At 35.3% G+C, this 17,295-nt stretch overlaps 1 protein-coding gene across 17 annotated transcripts in view; it reads right to left on the bottom strand.

Moving 5' to 3' along the window:
• Nucleotides 1-17,295, bottom strand: part of TRIP12 (thyroid hormone receptor interactor 12) — a 147,342-nt gene that overhangs the window by 64,825 nt on the left and 65,222 nt on the right. For all 17 annotated transcript variants that reach the window (XM_054585560.1, XM_054585558.1, XM_054585564.1 and 14 more), the window contains 2 exons: nt 8,188-8,293; nt 3,568-3,704 (listed from right to left, as the gene is read on the bottom strand). In XM_054585560.1, coding sequence (XP_054441535.1) covers nt 3,568-3,704; nt 8,188-8,293 — 243 coding nt within the window. The remainder of the gene's footprint in view (nt 1-3,567; nt 3,705-8,187; nt 8,294-17,295) is intronic.

The raw sequence follows: 17,295 nt of genomic DNA, 5'->3' as shown, positions 1-17,295 counted from the left end.
CCAGCACACAGGTGAATAAAAACAATGAACAAAATTTATTATTTAAATCAGAACACAAGAATTTTAATATGGAGCTCCAAGTTTTTATACTTGAGCAAATGCAACCTCTTAGGCAGGAAGCAAAGACAAAATAGCAGAATACTGATTGACAGCATTCAGTATTAGTTGACAGGAATCACTAAGGGTTCGCCAGATACCCAAGTCTAAATACCAGAGAGACAGTAGGAAATCTTTTTTTTTAGGTGTCACAAGAACTTCTGAGACAAGCCAGAAGAATGTCATTAGGAATATAATTGTACTTTTTATGGGTCTTGGTATCAGGTGACATGGTAACAATCTGACTTGTAGTTGTGTCAAACAGAAACAGTTAGGGCAAGAAAAATTAACAAAATTTAAGAGCTGCTTTCTACAGATGTGATTCTCCAATTTAGTATCTCTAGTGTTTCCAAGATCGTTATCAGCATTACGAAGGGGTGCATGGTTCTCACGAAGCCCAAAGCTAAGTCCACTCCAGACTTCTGGGACAATGTGGGAACACTTATTTTCAACTTCAATAACTAACGTTTCTTCTATGAAAATCTAGAGAGGTTGAGCTCCATCACAGTATACTTCAGACCCAGGAGGGACACCATTACCAACAAACTTTCCTAGGTGTCAACAACACTGGCAAAGTCTGGGTGATATAAGCAAGTTTGCCAAAGATGGAGTCAACGCTTTAATATCTACATGTGAAGAAAAGAAATCCAGCTATTTCAATGATTCTATTGAAGTTGGTTAGGAAGATATGATCTTTAAAAATAAGTAACACTGAAAAATGAATATAAAAATAACACTAAAGAGATTAACACAATCTCTTTAAATCAGGAAAAACATTATTTCAAAATAAATACTTCAAATGAAAGAAGTTTTATACCAACTGTATAAGAGCTGTCTGAGAATGGATACTTGCCAAAATATGCTGAATTACCATCACCGATTTATACTCAACACTAACTTAGAGGGTTTTATTTTTCTTTAAATTCCAATCTTACATACTGAGAAACTAAAGCACATTACACTGGTTGTACACCTGAAACTAATATTGCATGCCAAAAGTAATTAAAAAATTAAAATTTGAAAAAAACACATTACTCTGAAGAACTTAATATTGAAAAGCTAATAAGCAATTCGCTTGTTTTCCCAGAACTACTATACTGTGCTGGCAGAAGTCCTGTAGGATCCACCAGGGATCCGGCCTCCAAAGGATAATGAAGCTAGTACTGCTCTAGTACCAGTGAACATGCCACATGCATCTTTTACATACATCTGGAAAATACCTAGGTCACACTGTGATTTCAAATATGAGTGATAATGAAACACAGGTGAGTGTTTAGGAGGCCAGTCTTATGAACCTAATCCCTTGAAGCTTTTATACTCTTAAGTAAATATATCAGGGAACAAAATTTTACATACCACTCCCGTCCCCATTCCAGCCTCCAATTATCTCCACATGAATTAAACAAACTTCTAACCCTAAGGAAGCAGAATAGTCACTATAAACTATGCACTTCTTTTCTAAGACCTGGAATTGAGAGTCACACATTCTATATAACATGTTGGCCAAAAAGTTCATTTAGTTTTTTTCTGTACAATGCCTCTAGTAGTGCTTCGTTGTCTTTAACCTCATTCAAAACAATTTTGTTAGATTGTATTGTGGCAGCTGTCATACCAGTGTGCATTTTTTAAAAAACATATCAAAATTGGTGAATTTTTGTGCAATCATTTTAATACCGAAGATGGAAGAAAATACACATTTTCCAGCATATTATGCTTTATTATTTCAAGAAAAGTAAAAACGTAACAATCTCTCTCTCTCTCTCCCCCTCTCTCTCTCTCAAAATCTGTGCAGTGTATGGAGAAGGTGCTGTGACTGAATGAACCTGTCAAAAGTGGTCTGCAAAGTTTCTTGGTACTACTGACACTGTGGCCAAATCATTCTTTGCTGTGGGACTGTCTTATGCATTGGAAGATGTTTAGCAGTACCCTTGGCTTCTACCCACTAGGAGTCAACAGCAGGAGATATCCCACATACTAAAAATATCCAAATCGATAAAGTTAATAGTATAAATGAAAAATGTCTTTTATTGTACAGGAAATATTAAACAGACTTTTTTTGGCCAACTCAACAGTTTGTAATCCAGGAAAAGTTTAACCATTCGGTGCTTCAGGTTTTCGTCATTTATAAAATGAGGATCACAGCACTCACAGCTCAGGAGGTTGTTTTGAATATTCAATGAGAATATATGTAAAGTACTTAATACTGAGTCTGCAATAGAGTGTACACACCATAACTGCTAGCTACTATAATTACTGTAATGAGTTCACTTTAACAACATATTCCACAGCTCCATTTCTGTCATCCATATGGGAACTGCCCCACTTCCATGTTCAGGCTTGAAATGAGCATTAAAACACTGGGAAGGAGAGGCTATAGATCATAAAAAGCTTCAATGAGCTGCATGTGCAATAGACTTTTTATTATCCCCTGTGTCTACCATTTAACTCTTCCAAAAACCTATTTGAAAAAAAAAGGTACAGGAAATAAGTCCCCTCCTACCAGAAGAGATGCTGTAAGTTCACCAATAACGTATCATACCTAACTGGAAAAGATCAGTGGTACTAATGTTAAGGTGGACAGAAAGCAAAGCAAAAAGGCATAAAATATGGACAGGAGTGAGAAAACCAGAACATATTCTAATATTAAGCAATAGTACATGATAGAGCCCTGTTCAAAAGAAAGAATATACTATGCCTACACCAATGTGTTATCATCTTGATTTAATGGCCTCATACTCCTATGCTTATAATGATGAATTGTACGATTTTTTGAATGGGATCTTAATGTTAGTGAGAAATGTTAATAACAAGCTACATTTTAAAACCTGTTAGCAACAATTAGCCATGGAAGTTATTAGCCTTCTTTTGGCGTTGGTACGGATACTTACTTAAAGTTGAAGGGTGGAGGGGTGGGAGAGCAGGGGTAGCTTAACTTTTGTTGTGCTAAGGTATTAAGAATAAAAGAAGCCCACAAAAATATAAATAGTATTCTTGAAGTTGCTTGGATTCAAACTGAATACTTACTATTTTTTAAAAATTACATTCTAACTTAAAATTTACACATGAAGTGAATTAAGCCATATCCTTACCATTTTATAAATTTAATTTTTTTCAAACAATCAATGGGCAACTATTACTACAGTCATCAATTTATGAAAAACTTAAAACTGAAAGAAACTCTCTCTTAAAACCCCTTTGAATGTATTAGTACGAACATGGATTTGGAAAAGAATTAAACCACCACCACCACCACCACCACCACCACCACCACCACCACCACCAAATCCAAATAATCAAAACAACCAAACTTATAAAGTGAAACAAAAGAGGACAAAGAGTTCATTTGATGATAAACATTTGGTATATTTCTGTCCCCCCTCTTCCAATATATTTGGTGTAGAAAGTGATTTATCTCCAAATAAACCTGTTACATACATAAATGCATTTTAGGGCTGGGAAGTGCCGCTCTACCTGCAGCTCCTTGGGGAGTTTCATCTGTCCGTGCAGCTGAAGAATTGACAGTCTCCTGGTTGCTCTCAGGGTCTGCCATTTTCTCCTGTCGACGAGCTTCAGCTGCTCCTCTTTTGCCCAGGCCAGAGCCTCGCCGACTACAACAGAAAAATGCCATCATAGGCAGCACTACCAGTGACCAGGAGCAATGAACACACAAGACAAAGCTCTAATGCATGGAACACAAAGCCAGATTCTTCTTCTTACATACAAATTGTTGCAGAAAATCACTATGGGTAACAACCAAGACTCTGTATATTTTAAATTCTTCCAAGTTATATTGCACTCACAATACAAGCTTTTGTGTTGCTATGAGCTGTTGTCATCCTTACAGAAAGATGTAATTTTTAAACACTTCAACTAAATGAAAAATGACTCCTTCAACAGAGACAAATCAACTCATTTACAATAGATACTACTTCCAGGGTAAATAGAGGATCAATACACAGATTTTCAGATTAATGCCTGACAAAAAGGGCGAGTGGAGGGTAGAGAACATGCAGAACATTCCCATTACCTAAGTTTCAGATTCTGTAAATCAAAAAATAAACTATCCTAATAATGGACCATAGCTCCATCTTTTAAAATAAAGAATTAAAGATTTAATATTTATAAATAAACACAGATGAAATTTGGGAAGACACCATTTAGGATTAAGACATATCAAAATGTACCTTTCATACATTTGACATCGAAAAGTAATGACATCCAAAAAAACCCAATGATCAGTTATTTTCCATTAAGCAAATTATTTTTCATCAATGATGACTTTTTTTTCTATTTTGACAGAAAATCAGTTAGAAACAAAAGACTTTCCCAAATTATTACAAGTTTATATGGTTTAAACAGCAGTTCCCCCAATTACCTCAGGAAATGCAGAAACCTACTGCTAAAGAAATATTTTAGGCTAACGTCGAGCTACAGTGAAATTAGATGCTGCCCAGTAAAGAACAAGAAAGAAGAGCAGACATGTAAATGAGGCTCTCTGAGTTACCAAAGAGTATTAGAAGAGTTTGCTCCTCCAATCAGTAAAAACATCCACCCTAAACAGGAATTTATTTAATCTTTCTTTCACAGTGAAACAGCTCATTCCAAACACAATTTGCCATGCTACAAATTAGTGGGATTCAAATTAATTCATTTATTTAACATTTATTTTGCACCAAGCACATGATACACACTGCTCAACACTCTGGTTGCTGCCCTCAAGAAGTATCAGTCTAAACAGAGAAAAGGACATGGCTATAGTAGACTAAAAAACAATTAGTTGAGGAATCTCAACTAATTATGAAAAAGTGTAAGATGAAGAGCATTCTAGGCAGGTGACTACATAACTCCGGCACAGCATGACCGTGTCGAAGTGTAAGTAATACACATGCACTAAACAAGTGACCATAAGCAGAAGAAGCGGCTGCAGAAAAAGAAAAGACACTAGACTGCCTGACTTCGCATACCACAGTAAATTCAGTTCATGTCTCGGATTAGAAACCCTGGGTAAAATGGACTCAACATTTGGCCCGAATTAGGACAAAAGCTCTGAAGAACTAAGAAAGGCTGTCAGAGGTCCTCATAAAAAGTACGGGCACACTTTAGAGATACTGTGGGTTTGATTCCAGACCGCCACACAAAAAGCAAATGTTGCAATGAACCAAGTCCCATCAATTTTTGGTTTCCCTGTACATATAACAGTTATGTTTACACTATACTGCTGACTATTAAGTGTGCAGGAGCATTATGTCTAAGAAAACAATATAATCTTAATTTAAAAAGTTTATTGTGAACAGTAAGTGATGAGTGATCTCAGACACCACATGGAGCAGGCTGCATGTTAGAGGAGGTTAATCAGAAGCATTTTGAGGGAGGACTTCCAGTCAAGATGGAGACATAGATAAACATGCTTTGCCTCCTTGTGCAACCACAAAAAGAATTACAGCTAGACCCCAAAACAAATTAACACCCGGAACTGTCAGAAAATTGAGCTGTATGGAAGTTTGACAACCAAGGATTTAAAGAGCCACATTCATCCAGACAGGTGCCTTTTCTACAATAGGCCATTCTACTAAGACAGGGAGTTGAAGCAGCTCTACCTAATAACACAGAAACAAACACAGGGAGACTGCCAAATTGAGGAGACAAAGAAACATGGCCTCAATGAAAGAACAGAACAAAACCCCAGAAAAACAAAATGAAGATAACCTATCAGATGCAGAGTTCAAAACTCTGGTGATCAGGATGCTCAAAGAACTCAGTGAGTATGGCAAAAAATAAAAAAGAACCAGGAAGAAATTAAGGTTACACTAAATGAAATAAAGAAAAATCTACATGGATTCAACAGTGGAGGGGATGAAGCCAGATTCATATCAACAATTTGGAACATAAGGAAAAAATAAGCACTCAACCAGAACAGCAAGAAGAAAAAAGAATTAAAAAAAAACAAGGACATTACAGGGAGCATCTGGGACATCTCCAAGTGTACCAACATCCAAATCACAGGGGGACCAGAAGGAGAAGAGAAAGAGCAAGAAATTGAAGACTTATTTAAAACAATAATGAAAGAAAACGTCCCTAATTTGATGAAGGAAATAGACATGCAAATCCAGGAAGCACAGAAAGTTCCAAACAAGCTGGAACCAAAGAGGACTACACCAAGACACATAATAATTAAAATGCCAAAGGTTAAAGATAAAGAGAAAATTTGAAAAGCAGTTATTTACTTACAGGGGAGTTTCCGTAAGACTGTCAGCTGATTTCTCAAAAGAAACTTTGAAAGCTAGAAGGGACTGGCGGAAATATTCAAAGTCATGAGAAGCTGAGACCTACAACCAAGATTGCTCTACCCAGCAAAGCTATCATTTAGAATGGAAGGGCAGATAAAGTGCTTCCCAGACAAGGAAAAGCTAAAAGAGTTCATCATCACCAAGCCATTATTACATGAAATGTTAAAGGGACTTATTTAAGAAAAAGGAGAGAAAGGAAAAAAAAGAAAGAAAAAGAAGATGGAAACTACGAACATTAAAACAGCAACAAATTCACAACTATCAACAAATTAATCTTAAAAAAACAAACTAAGCAAACAAACAGAAGAGGAGCAGACTCATAGAAATTGAGGTCATCTGGAGGGTTATCAGCTGGGGGGAGGAGGAAGGCACAGGTGGAGGAAAACATGCAAGGATTAAGAAGCATAACTGGTAGGTACCAGAGAAGCCAAAGAACTTGGGGCTGGAGGGAGTGCTGGAGGGAATTGGGGTACCAGGCAGAGGAGGGCAAAGGGAGGAAAATTGGGACAACTTTCCCAATTTTATGTAATAGCATAATCGATAAAATACATTTTAAAAAAATACTTTAGTGCTTAAAAAAATGCTAACTGCTATGAGACTTTAGCGAGTTGTAATCTTTTTACAACTGGTAGAGGGTCCTAACTTCAATTTGTAAAAACACAGTATCTATGAAGTGCAACAGAAACACAATAAAATGAGGTCTGCCTGTACTGTCAAGAAACCTCAAAAGCAAACAGGTGTACTAAGTCCAGATATTTTAAACAATCCAGACAGAACTAAGAAATAAATGGAAAAGCAGAGATTAAAGTGGTTCAAGGTCCTTTCTTTTGACTTTCAGGCACCAAGCCATACTGTTTCCTCATGTCTCTATTGTACCCACTGCCAAAAGTAGCAAAAGCTGATTGCTAAAACCTTTCCACCAACATGAGATAGAAAAGAGAAAAGGCAAACTAAAATCATTCATCCCACTACTGGTTCCTGGCACATTTAGTAGAGAGAACAAACTACAGGTAAATTTAAGAAAAATCTTATGAGGCTGTGAATAGTTAACAGCACAACAGCACTTGATCGACTAACGACCAAACTTAAAAATATGGGAATGAAATTGCCAGAAAAAAAGATTTTTAACATTAACCTAAGATTCCCAATCAAAAAGTATGTGAATATGATTAAACAATATGCTATCACATAAAAGGTAGCTGGTTTTCTGAAAATGAGCTTCAAAATAGCAACTGGAAAAAATGGGAGTTAGAGATGTAAAAGAATACAAACAAAACCTACATTTTTCCTTAAAGGGTAGGTGTTGTAATGCAAAATCAAGATTAAGTACATCTCTCCCACTCATCCATTAAACTCAGTAACCGGTGACAACGCATTTAGGAACTAATTAGGCAACATCACAGCCATTAGAACAGGCGTCCCTTTTGATCCATTCATCACACTACCTTTAAAATTAACTCAAATCTGCTTAAAGATGCTCATTAGAGATTTATTTGGTAAACTGAACTCCGAAAACAATCAGATGTCCTGCTATTTGGCAATGTCTCTAAAAATAATGTAGCAACAACGGAAAAAGGTAAAGGATAAAAGAGTTATCCAAAAACGATTATAATTAACTTTGCAAAAACATGTAAATAAATACTGGAGAAAAATTCATGAAAATAGTAATAGCTATAGTAAAATAAATTTCTTTATTCAATATTCAAGTGAAAACATTTTTAAAAACTTAAAAAGTTAATGATTTAAAGGGAAGCTGAACACAGATAATGAAGTAATCATACACTGGAAACACCCAAGTCATTACCTGGCGCTAGCACAGGAGCCCGTGGTCTTTTGGCGTGTGCTCCGCCTCAAACTGGGGAGCTCGGCAGGCGGAGATTCACTGCGCTTCTTGGTAGATTTTCTTAAACCTATACATGGGAAATGCAAAAGTAAAATGTTAACAAGAAAAATTATCTTAAATGAAAACTTACAGAATTCTTCAGGTCATCATCCTGGTCCAAAGCCCACAGACTTTCCATGGACGGCCTCTGTAGTAGTCTGCTAGGTTTACTGCCAGAGTTTGTCTTTACTTAGCCTCACCGTACTAGCCAAGTTACTATGGTACATGGCATTCACACTTGATATATCTTCTCATTTTGGCCCAACCCTGACCACGAATAACAATCCCTCTTCTCTCTAACCATCCCCTTTAAAAGTTCCTACATCTGTACTCTTCCACTACTTTTGTCCACTAACTAAAGTTAACAGATTGCTTTTTGTATATACTATGTATTTGGGAACTTTACTAAATACCATTTACTACTTTATTACATTACTCTTTCACTGTCTCACTTCACCTAGGTTACGTATGGTTCATCAATAATGCTGTGAGAGAACAAAACACTTTCTTTTCTTTGCACTGCCCCATCAGCAAGGAATATGTAAACTAAATTAAGGTTATTAGAATGTCTGATTTATAGAATACTGTATAATTGGGGGGGGGACACTTTACATGTTATTCTGGAAGTTAACATATGTCATTACAGAGGTAACAAATTCTAAAAAGGTATGAAGTTTATTACTACTTTATGAACAACAGGGAAGCCATCAGAGCATCCTTTACCCTCCCCCCAACAATGTTACCATATATGAGGACATACTGGGCAATGTGTTCTATCTAAAAAAAGACCTCCAACACTGAATAGCCTGAAAAGTCAATAAGCAGATTTCCAGTAGAACTGTGGCATCATCTGATATAGATGTTAACTTTTCAGACTAATTATATAATAACAGTCATCCAGATCCCAGGAAGCTTTAATTTTTGACCACTTCACTGATATAAAAGTAGAAAGATAAGTTCTTTACTCTTGATTTTGTTAAGAACACCAGTAAAGGGTCTAGGAAAGAGGTAGTAAAGAGGATTCTAAATCTTCCTGACCTTTTAGACTCTTAATTTAAAACTTCAGTTCATTCAACTTGGGATGGTACTTATATCACATATAATAAAAGCTGTCAAGTGAAAACCAAGCTTTCAAGAATCTTCAATGACAAAAGAGAAACTATAAAGACAAAATTTATGTTCAGGTAGGCATTACCATTTAGAAAATCTAAACCATACCTTTTAGGCACCTCCCACCCCCCAAAATTAGCTTTTGTGAAAGATGATCTACACTCCTCAAACTAGCATGAAGTTGAAAGAATAAAACTTTTGGTGGGTAAAGAAGATTGGCCCAAGGGTTTAAGTTTAAATTTTATTTTTAGGTTGATTTTCAATACAGCTATCACCAGAATTATTTGATGTGATCACAAATCTATGCCTGATATCCTATACTGTTTTATCTTTTTCCAGTCACCTTCACTGGACATGACATTTGAACAGATTATAAAGGTAGCTTAATACATTCAGGTATTTAGAATCACTATTTTTTAATGCTTAAAAAATTCAGAAATTATTTTTAATATTTAAGAAAATATTCAATTATACCGATCAATTGTATGACTAGTTGTAACAGATGAAAAAATGCACAATTTTTATAGGGAGAAAAACTCTCTAAATGTGAGTGCATATTACATTGAAACACTGCCAAAACCAAAGTGCTTTCATTTATAAAGCACCTTAAAAACCTTTGTATTACTTTCTGACTTAGCTCATGTAATACCAAAGTGTTTTTACACATGCCATGATACAGTAATAGACACCAGCACAAATTACATCTATTCAGCGACATTAAAAATAAAATACTCAATGGATTGTGGACTACTGCTCTTTTGTTAATTTGAGGTTGACAGTATACTTTTTGGCCAAACTTTTTTACATTTCATTACTCATGACCTATTTTATTTTAGACTTTGGGGTTTAACTTTCTTTTAAACAACTTACAATTTTCAATATGACAAAAGGCACTCATTTTAGGTGCATGGGTTCAATGAGTTTGGCCAATGTATTCACCCATATAAACAACACAACAATCAAGACATAGAACATTTCCATTCCTCTAAAACGTTCCTTCATGCCCCTTTCAGTTAATCTCTCCATCACATCAGGCCCTTGGCAACCAATGATCCGCTATTTTGCTGCTACTGTCTATTCTAAAATTTCATATAAATGAAATCACATAGTGTTTTGGAGATAAATTCATGTTGTTGTTGTTCATATTAGTCCATTCCTTTTTACTGTGGAGTGGTATGGTATGGTATTTCTTTGCGTATGTGCATGAACTCTTTATCCATCGTTGGTGTTAAATAGAATGATGTAAAGTTTCAGAGAAATAAGGCAGAGCAGAACCAAACAACAGAGTTAAACAGAAAAATATTTATAACTGATGTCATATTCATACCAAAATGTAAAATGACTATTAGGCTAATTGACATTTACATCATCTAGCCTGATAAACTAGGAGAGATAATCCCAAACATTATGTCTCAAAGGCAATCCCATGGTAAAGGAGCTGCTACATACAATGAATGCTCTCTAGTGGAAAAGAGGTATCACTATTTGTAACATTACCTGAGACCCGGAAGACAGACAAAACTTGCTTTTACATACTTTGCTCCAAAAACCAGAACAGGGGAAAACCTCACATATTGTTAAGCCTGGTAGAAACTTATCGGGATATCTAAACAAGTCAAGTGAATTCTTTCTTGGAAGAACTATATAAATTCTGGGGAAAAGGCAAGTTGAAACTAAAAAAGTTTGGTATATGAAGTGCTTCCCAGAAAGTGTGAAAAACTTTAACATTCTTTTTTGGACATTCAGCAAACTAATGATGCTAGAATATACTATCTTAAAGTTTTAGATTGGTTATGGAGTTTTTCAAAAAAGCATTTCTAGGTATAAAGTTATGATAATTCTTTTTTTCAGACACAAAAATATTAACTGCCTTGCTTAGAGGTGCATAACTACACAATTCCTAAGCTTATTCTGAAGCAAAACAGTGTATTACATGTTCAATATATTTCTGGCAAAGTGTTACAATTTTGCTTTATTGGTTTATTTAGAAACCTTTAAGCAATGTATCTGTATAGCAAAAAAAAAAGAAGAAGAAGAAAACTTTAAAACTATACAAAACTACAGGATTTTTGTAGAATTATAACATGTTTTCTTTATTCTACTGGTCAAATAAAGAGTATTTTAATAGAAGAGGAATCACAGCAAGTGTAAACCTATAACCTACTAAAAACCAACTAAAACACGTGTGTGGAAACAAACATGAATGAACACACTCACACACTCCCTTTTTTCCCCAGGATGTAATGCAGCAAAACTTTATCATTTATGTTTAAGATGCCACTCTGAAAAGCAACCAGAATATCACTGGTCAGATTAACATATTTTTACCAAGAAAGCCTTCATGTAATAAAGTGAGGCATACATGTAGATATATTACTTTTATCAAAGCTCCTTGACCATTTTATATTGGTATATGAATACACAAATCTGTTCCTACAAGTGTATTCTAATAATCTTTATTCCTTTGGACAAAGGTGAAACTGGCAGCTAGTATTATTCTTTTTAAATCCTAATTGGTATTTCCTTCTACAAAAGAAGTATGTCTTACTCTTTTCCTTTTGAACAAGTACGGTACTTTGCCATGTATAATGCGCATTTTTTGCCCAAATTTTTGAGGGAAAATAAGGATGTGCATTATACATGGGTATAATGATTACATGCCATGGGTATAGTAATCCCATGTATAATGCACACAAAAACGTGGGTGCACATTATGCACAGGAGCACATTATCCATTTGAAATATGGTATTCCTAACCCGAAACTGATTTGCTCAAAATCCAGGGCTTTGTCTTAAAAAAACAACAACAACAAAAAACAAGTCCTTCTACACAGTATTACATTTGAAATGTAAAGTAACTAAACCTCTCACATACCCAATTTTAAACTTGGATTTTTAAATAATAAACATTTACAATACTTCAATATATTGCAGGCCTTACATATTTTACCTTCTGGACCCTTAATAGTGTAAATATAGTTAAGATATTCTTGGGTACCTTCTGCTTATAATTGATTTTCCTTCTTTACTTGAAATTTTACAGAAGTATTTCTCATTATACTAAAAAACTGTGAAATGATTCCAATTTTGTCATTTGCAGAAGAAATGAGCACTAGTAACATGATTACCTAACTTCACTACCAGAGTCCTGGAAGCTAGAACAACTCCATCCTTAGAAAAGTAAGGTTTCCACTCTTAATTGTGTTACTTTAAAAGTAGCAATATACAACTGGGCCATACATATTAACTGTCATGTTTTTATTCTACTTTTAATTCTTACATGATCTGTTATAGGTATGCTAATCTTTGATATTGTATATACACATATATCAGACCTAGTACAAAGTCCAAAATGAATATATAGTGCCCCCATGATAAAGTATTAGCAATGCAATAATTAAGCAAACTTTTCAATTTCCTAAAGATTCCTTTTGGCCTTCCCTTGTATAAGAAGTCAAAGTAAACGTGAGTATCAATGTCTTTGATAAAGTTGTTCGAAAATCAAGCAGAAGGGAATAAAACATCAACCTAACGCCTTTATTCAGTGAGTAATGATGTCATTCAAACACATGAATGTTTTTATTCTCCAACTTATACATTTATTTTAAAGTAATATTAAATGACCAAGTAGACATGTGCTGCATTATGCCTTGCAACCCTTTTTCTGAGTGCCCTGCCTCTTTTCTCTCTCTAATTCTCTGGGGAGATATCTCCTACCCCTTCTCTACATGCTACTGATGAACTGTCATTCACAGTATACTCTACTACGCATGGTACTCAAACTGGCCAGACTATTTCAATCATCTCCAATCATAATTCTACAAACACCATCCGCTCTCCCCTCCACCAGTGAAATGCCTCATTCAAGGAAAGATAGGCATTTGACCCAAGGAAATATAAGGGCCTTTCTTACAGGCTGATGTCTTCTTTGGGGGGTGAGAAAACGAGGGGATCATAAGTCACAGGGCTTGGGACAAATAGGGCCATCTTTATCTGAGCTCCTGGATCCAGGCAAGGCTGAATCTCTTGACTTTACCAGTCATGTGAGCTGATTTCCATTTAATTTTGACTGACTATCCATCACATATAAACCCAAATTTTTTTACTGTAAGTCATTATTAAAATTTTTATTCCAGAGTAGGCGCCAACAAACTTTAGGACTACAGACCAATTACAGCTGGTGGCCTGTTTTTTGTACAGCCCACAAGCTAAAAATTGGTTTTTACATTTTTAGAGAGTTATTAATGAAAGGACATGTGAAAAGACTATGTAGTCAGTAAAGACTAATACTTATTTACTATATGGTCCCTTACAAAAAATGCTTACTGACCTGGACTTTCAGGAGAAAAAGAGCAGTCTAAGCACTTACCTAAATTTTAAAAATCGGTCAAAAATTTTTGTAAGAGCAACAAAACTTCTCCAAAACAAAATAAAAATAAAAACAAATCCCTTTATGTTTTAAAAAGGAAAAACAAACCAAAAACCCCTGAGCTAAACAATATCTTAGTAATAAAAGTTTCAGTACTAATTTTTCTAGATTAGGTATCTTAATTTTTACTTACTTTTGTCATATTCCTACAGACAATAAATGGAATAGAAAAACCAACAAGAATAAGGTCCACAAACCAATACCTTAAGTAAGGGTAAATATCCAGAAAAACTGTGATTCAATTACATGTGCAGGTCTCAAGGATGACTGTGACTGACTTTTCCCAATTTTTATAAATTATAAAGTGCCAACAATTATATTAAATATCTATTTATTTACATATTGAATCTATTTCAAAGGGTTTCAGAAACACTCCTTTTTTCCTTCATAAAAGGAAGGAAAAGAGCTAAATATAACTATTAGCACATGAGGAGTTCAATTTACAATCATTTAATAGGGTCATTTTGCTACTGGAAAAATTGGACCTAATAAGGAGGATCAATTAACAATGGGTGTATTCTCAGTAACTAGCTCTTGATTCCTTCATTCAGCAGAGAATCATGAGAACGTGGCATACCTTGGCATTGCTGTGTGTCTACTTTCAAGTTTCTACATCTTTATTAATGGTTACTTTGCCAACATAAATTCAGAAAATGAGAAGTAACCAATCATATAAAAAGTGTTTATAAATGTTTATTTTAAAATCACTCAGTAATAATAAAAGAGAACTTTTGCAGATCACAGTGAGCTAAATTCCAAGTTCTTCTTTCTTAAGATTTTTAAAATTTATTTCTTTTTAGACAGAGGTGAAGGAAGCGAGAAAGAGAGGGAGAGAAACATCAATGTGTGGTTGCCTCTCATGCGCGCCCTGTTGGGGAACTGGTCCGCAACTAAGGCACATGCCCTGACTGGGAATCGAACTGGCGACCCTTTGGTTCTCAGGCCGGTGCTCAATCTACTGAGCAACATCAGCCAGGGCTAAATCCCAAATTCATACTTTCTAGTCAGTGCACAGCAGTTTCACACACTGAGTTGGCAATGTGAACTTAAAATGTTAGAAATGTGCAGAGACACTCACTTAAGCATTGGTATTTTTGATAATGAGAAACTGTAAAAGAGCTGAATCTCCAATAATAAGGAATGGTTAAATAAACATCAGTATGATAATAACTGTAGGAACACCTGTTAAGTTACTGAGAATGTGAATAAACTGGCATTTTTACATTGCTAGTGGGAATGTAAATTAATGTATTTCTAGAGGCAATTTAAAATAGAGAAAAATATTTAAAACCAACATAATCAGTGACCTAACAAGGAAACGATGATGTAAATTACAAAGCGTCTGTCAATTTAAAAATTTAGCATATAAATACCCATTAGTTGGAAATGGGATTAAGTTAAGGTACATCCCGTATAACCATTAAAAAGGAGAGAATTTATGGGGTTTTTTTAAAAAAAGGAAAAGAATCTATTAATAAGAGTTTAGGCATATAAAGAATTTTGGTTTCTTCCTATCTAAAACATGGATACTACCTCATTCTGTCACCATGAGGATGAAATTTAATATAAAAGTGTCAGTATGGAGCCTGGTTTGTAACAGATCCACAAAAACCAATGCCTACTGTCACACAGAACAAGCTCCTAGTTTGGTAAAAGTATGTGCATATATATAGAAGTGTCTACCTTTCTCGGTAAAGACAGAAGACTGAACATAAGCATTCACTTCTGTCCTCTCATGGAACCCCACTGAAACGGCATTAAAAGAATCTGAAGCATGAATCTACCAGGATGAGAAGAATAGAAGAGACTATTACCACAACACAATTTTAGAAGATAAAAAACAAACATTCCAGTGCTAAATGCTCTGGGAAGTCCAGAAAACTGAAGGTGGGAAACTAAGATAAACTACAATTAGAATGATACTCAGAATCTCACAAGGATTCAGGAATTGATGGTACCAGGTACCTCTGGACAGACTTTGTAGTTAAAACTGAGGGCTAGACAGGCTGTTCGTGAAGCAGTCACACCCCAGGTCCCCTCCCTCACTCGCACAGCTGCATAAACTATCCCTTTCCTGAAGGAGCAAAGCACAAGACCTTTATTCTTTACCAAGTACAGAATAAAGAAATTCTCAAAGTACACTGAAGAAAAAAGGCACACCACACCACAAACAAGAGGGGGGAGAAGTATAAACAACATAATAAATGACACCTGGCCCCTCTCCCTGGCGTCTTCTCTGACCCAGCGCCTAGAACTGGAGCAGTTAGGCCTTCAGGCAGGAGCCTTGAAGGAATCTACACCGTGGAAAGAAAAAGGACCTAAAAATAATGACAGAGGAGACTTCCTAATGACTAGCCCAACCAGTTCACTTGATAGGGAATCTCAGTCAAATCTCATCTACATGCTCAGAGCTTACAATTAGATTTTTGGTGCCCCTACACTGAATCTAAGGAAACAATCAGAAATTACCAGAATCTGAGGAAAATTCTTAGTATGAAGGCCAAAAACAAACCTAACCTATTCCACGTACATACACACAAAAAAACAAAACAAAAAACAAAAAAAAAAACCAAGAAACTTTACACAAGAGGACTATACAATGACGGAAAACTCTCATAATGTCCTCAAAGAAATGCATCCATTACAAGAAAGGAAATGAGAACAAAATAACCTCTTGAAAATAAAAACAAATAGCAAACAAGAAGACATCTGCTAGAAAGTAGAACAAAAAAGGAAAACAAGAACAAAAAGTTAAGATCAGAACCTTCCAAAAGAACAATCATCAAAAGTAATTGTAGTTTTAGGGTAAAAGTCCTGAGTCTTGGGCAATGTCCCAAGACCCAAGGGAAACCAGGACTCCTGGTCACCCTAACAAGGAATAAAAACAAACCCACAGCTATGACAAAATTGTGACATTTCTAAATAATGGAGGTAAGATCTGCAAGCGTCTGGAAAAATGAGTTACATATACAACACATCAGGAATCAGAGTGTCTGTAGCTATCAAAAGCAAAAAGATAATACAAGTTTTCCAAGTTCTGAATGAAAAGTATTTCTGACCCAGAACTCTGTTCAATTGGTCAAACAAGTATCAAGGTTATTTATTTTCTGACATTCAAAATCTAAAAATATTCTAAAGCTTTTCAAATTCTCATAAGCACTTTTTAGAAAGCAAGTGGAAGATAATGTTCCATCACAGAAAAATGATGTGGATTCTGAAAACAGGAAAGACTGAATAAAATCCAGAGGCTAAAAGCAGTGTAACCAGGCACAGAAAGGCAGACATCCAGAGGCCTCTTTTCTTCAGGAAGCTGAAACAAATGTAAGTAAACAGGTTAAGAAAAGATTTAGACAATTATAGAGACTTCCAGCCAAGATGGAGGCATAGGTACATACATGATGCCTCCTCGTACAACCAAAAAAGGGACAACAAATTTAAAAACAATAACCAGAATTGCCAGAAAATCAAACGGTATGTAAGTCTGACAACCA

The sequence above is a fragment of the Pteronotus mesoamericanus genome, unplaced genomic scaffold (genome assembly GCF_021234165.1).
Source record: "Pteronotus mesoamericanus isolate MK-2021 breed Mesoamerican mustached bat unplaced genomic scaffold, CSHL_Meso_final contig_90, whole genome shotgun sequence".
In the NCBI taxonomy this organism is placed as follows: domain Eukaryota; kingdom Metazoa; phylum Chordata; class Mammalia; order Chiroptera; family Mormoopidae; genus Pteronotus; species Pteronotus mesoamericanus.
The sequence above is the reverse complement of the archived record's forward strand: the minus strand, read 5'-3'. Positions and strand labels throughout refer to the sequence as shown.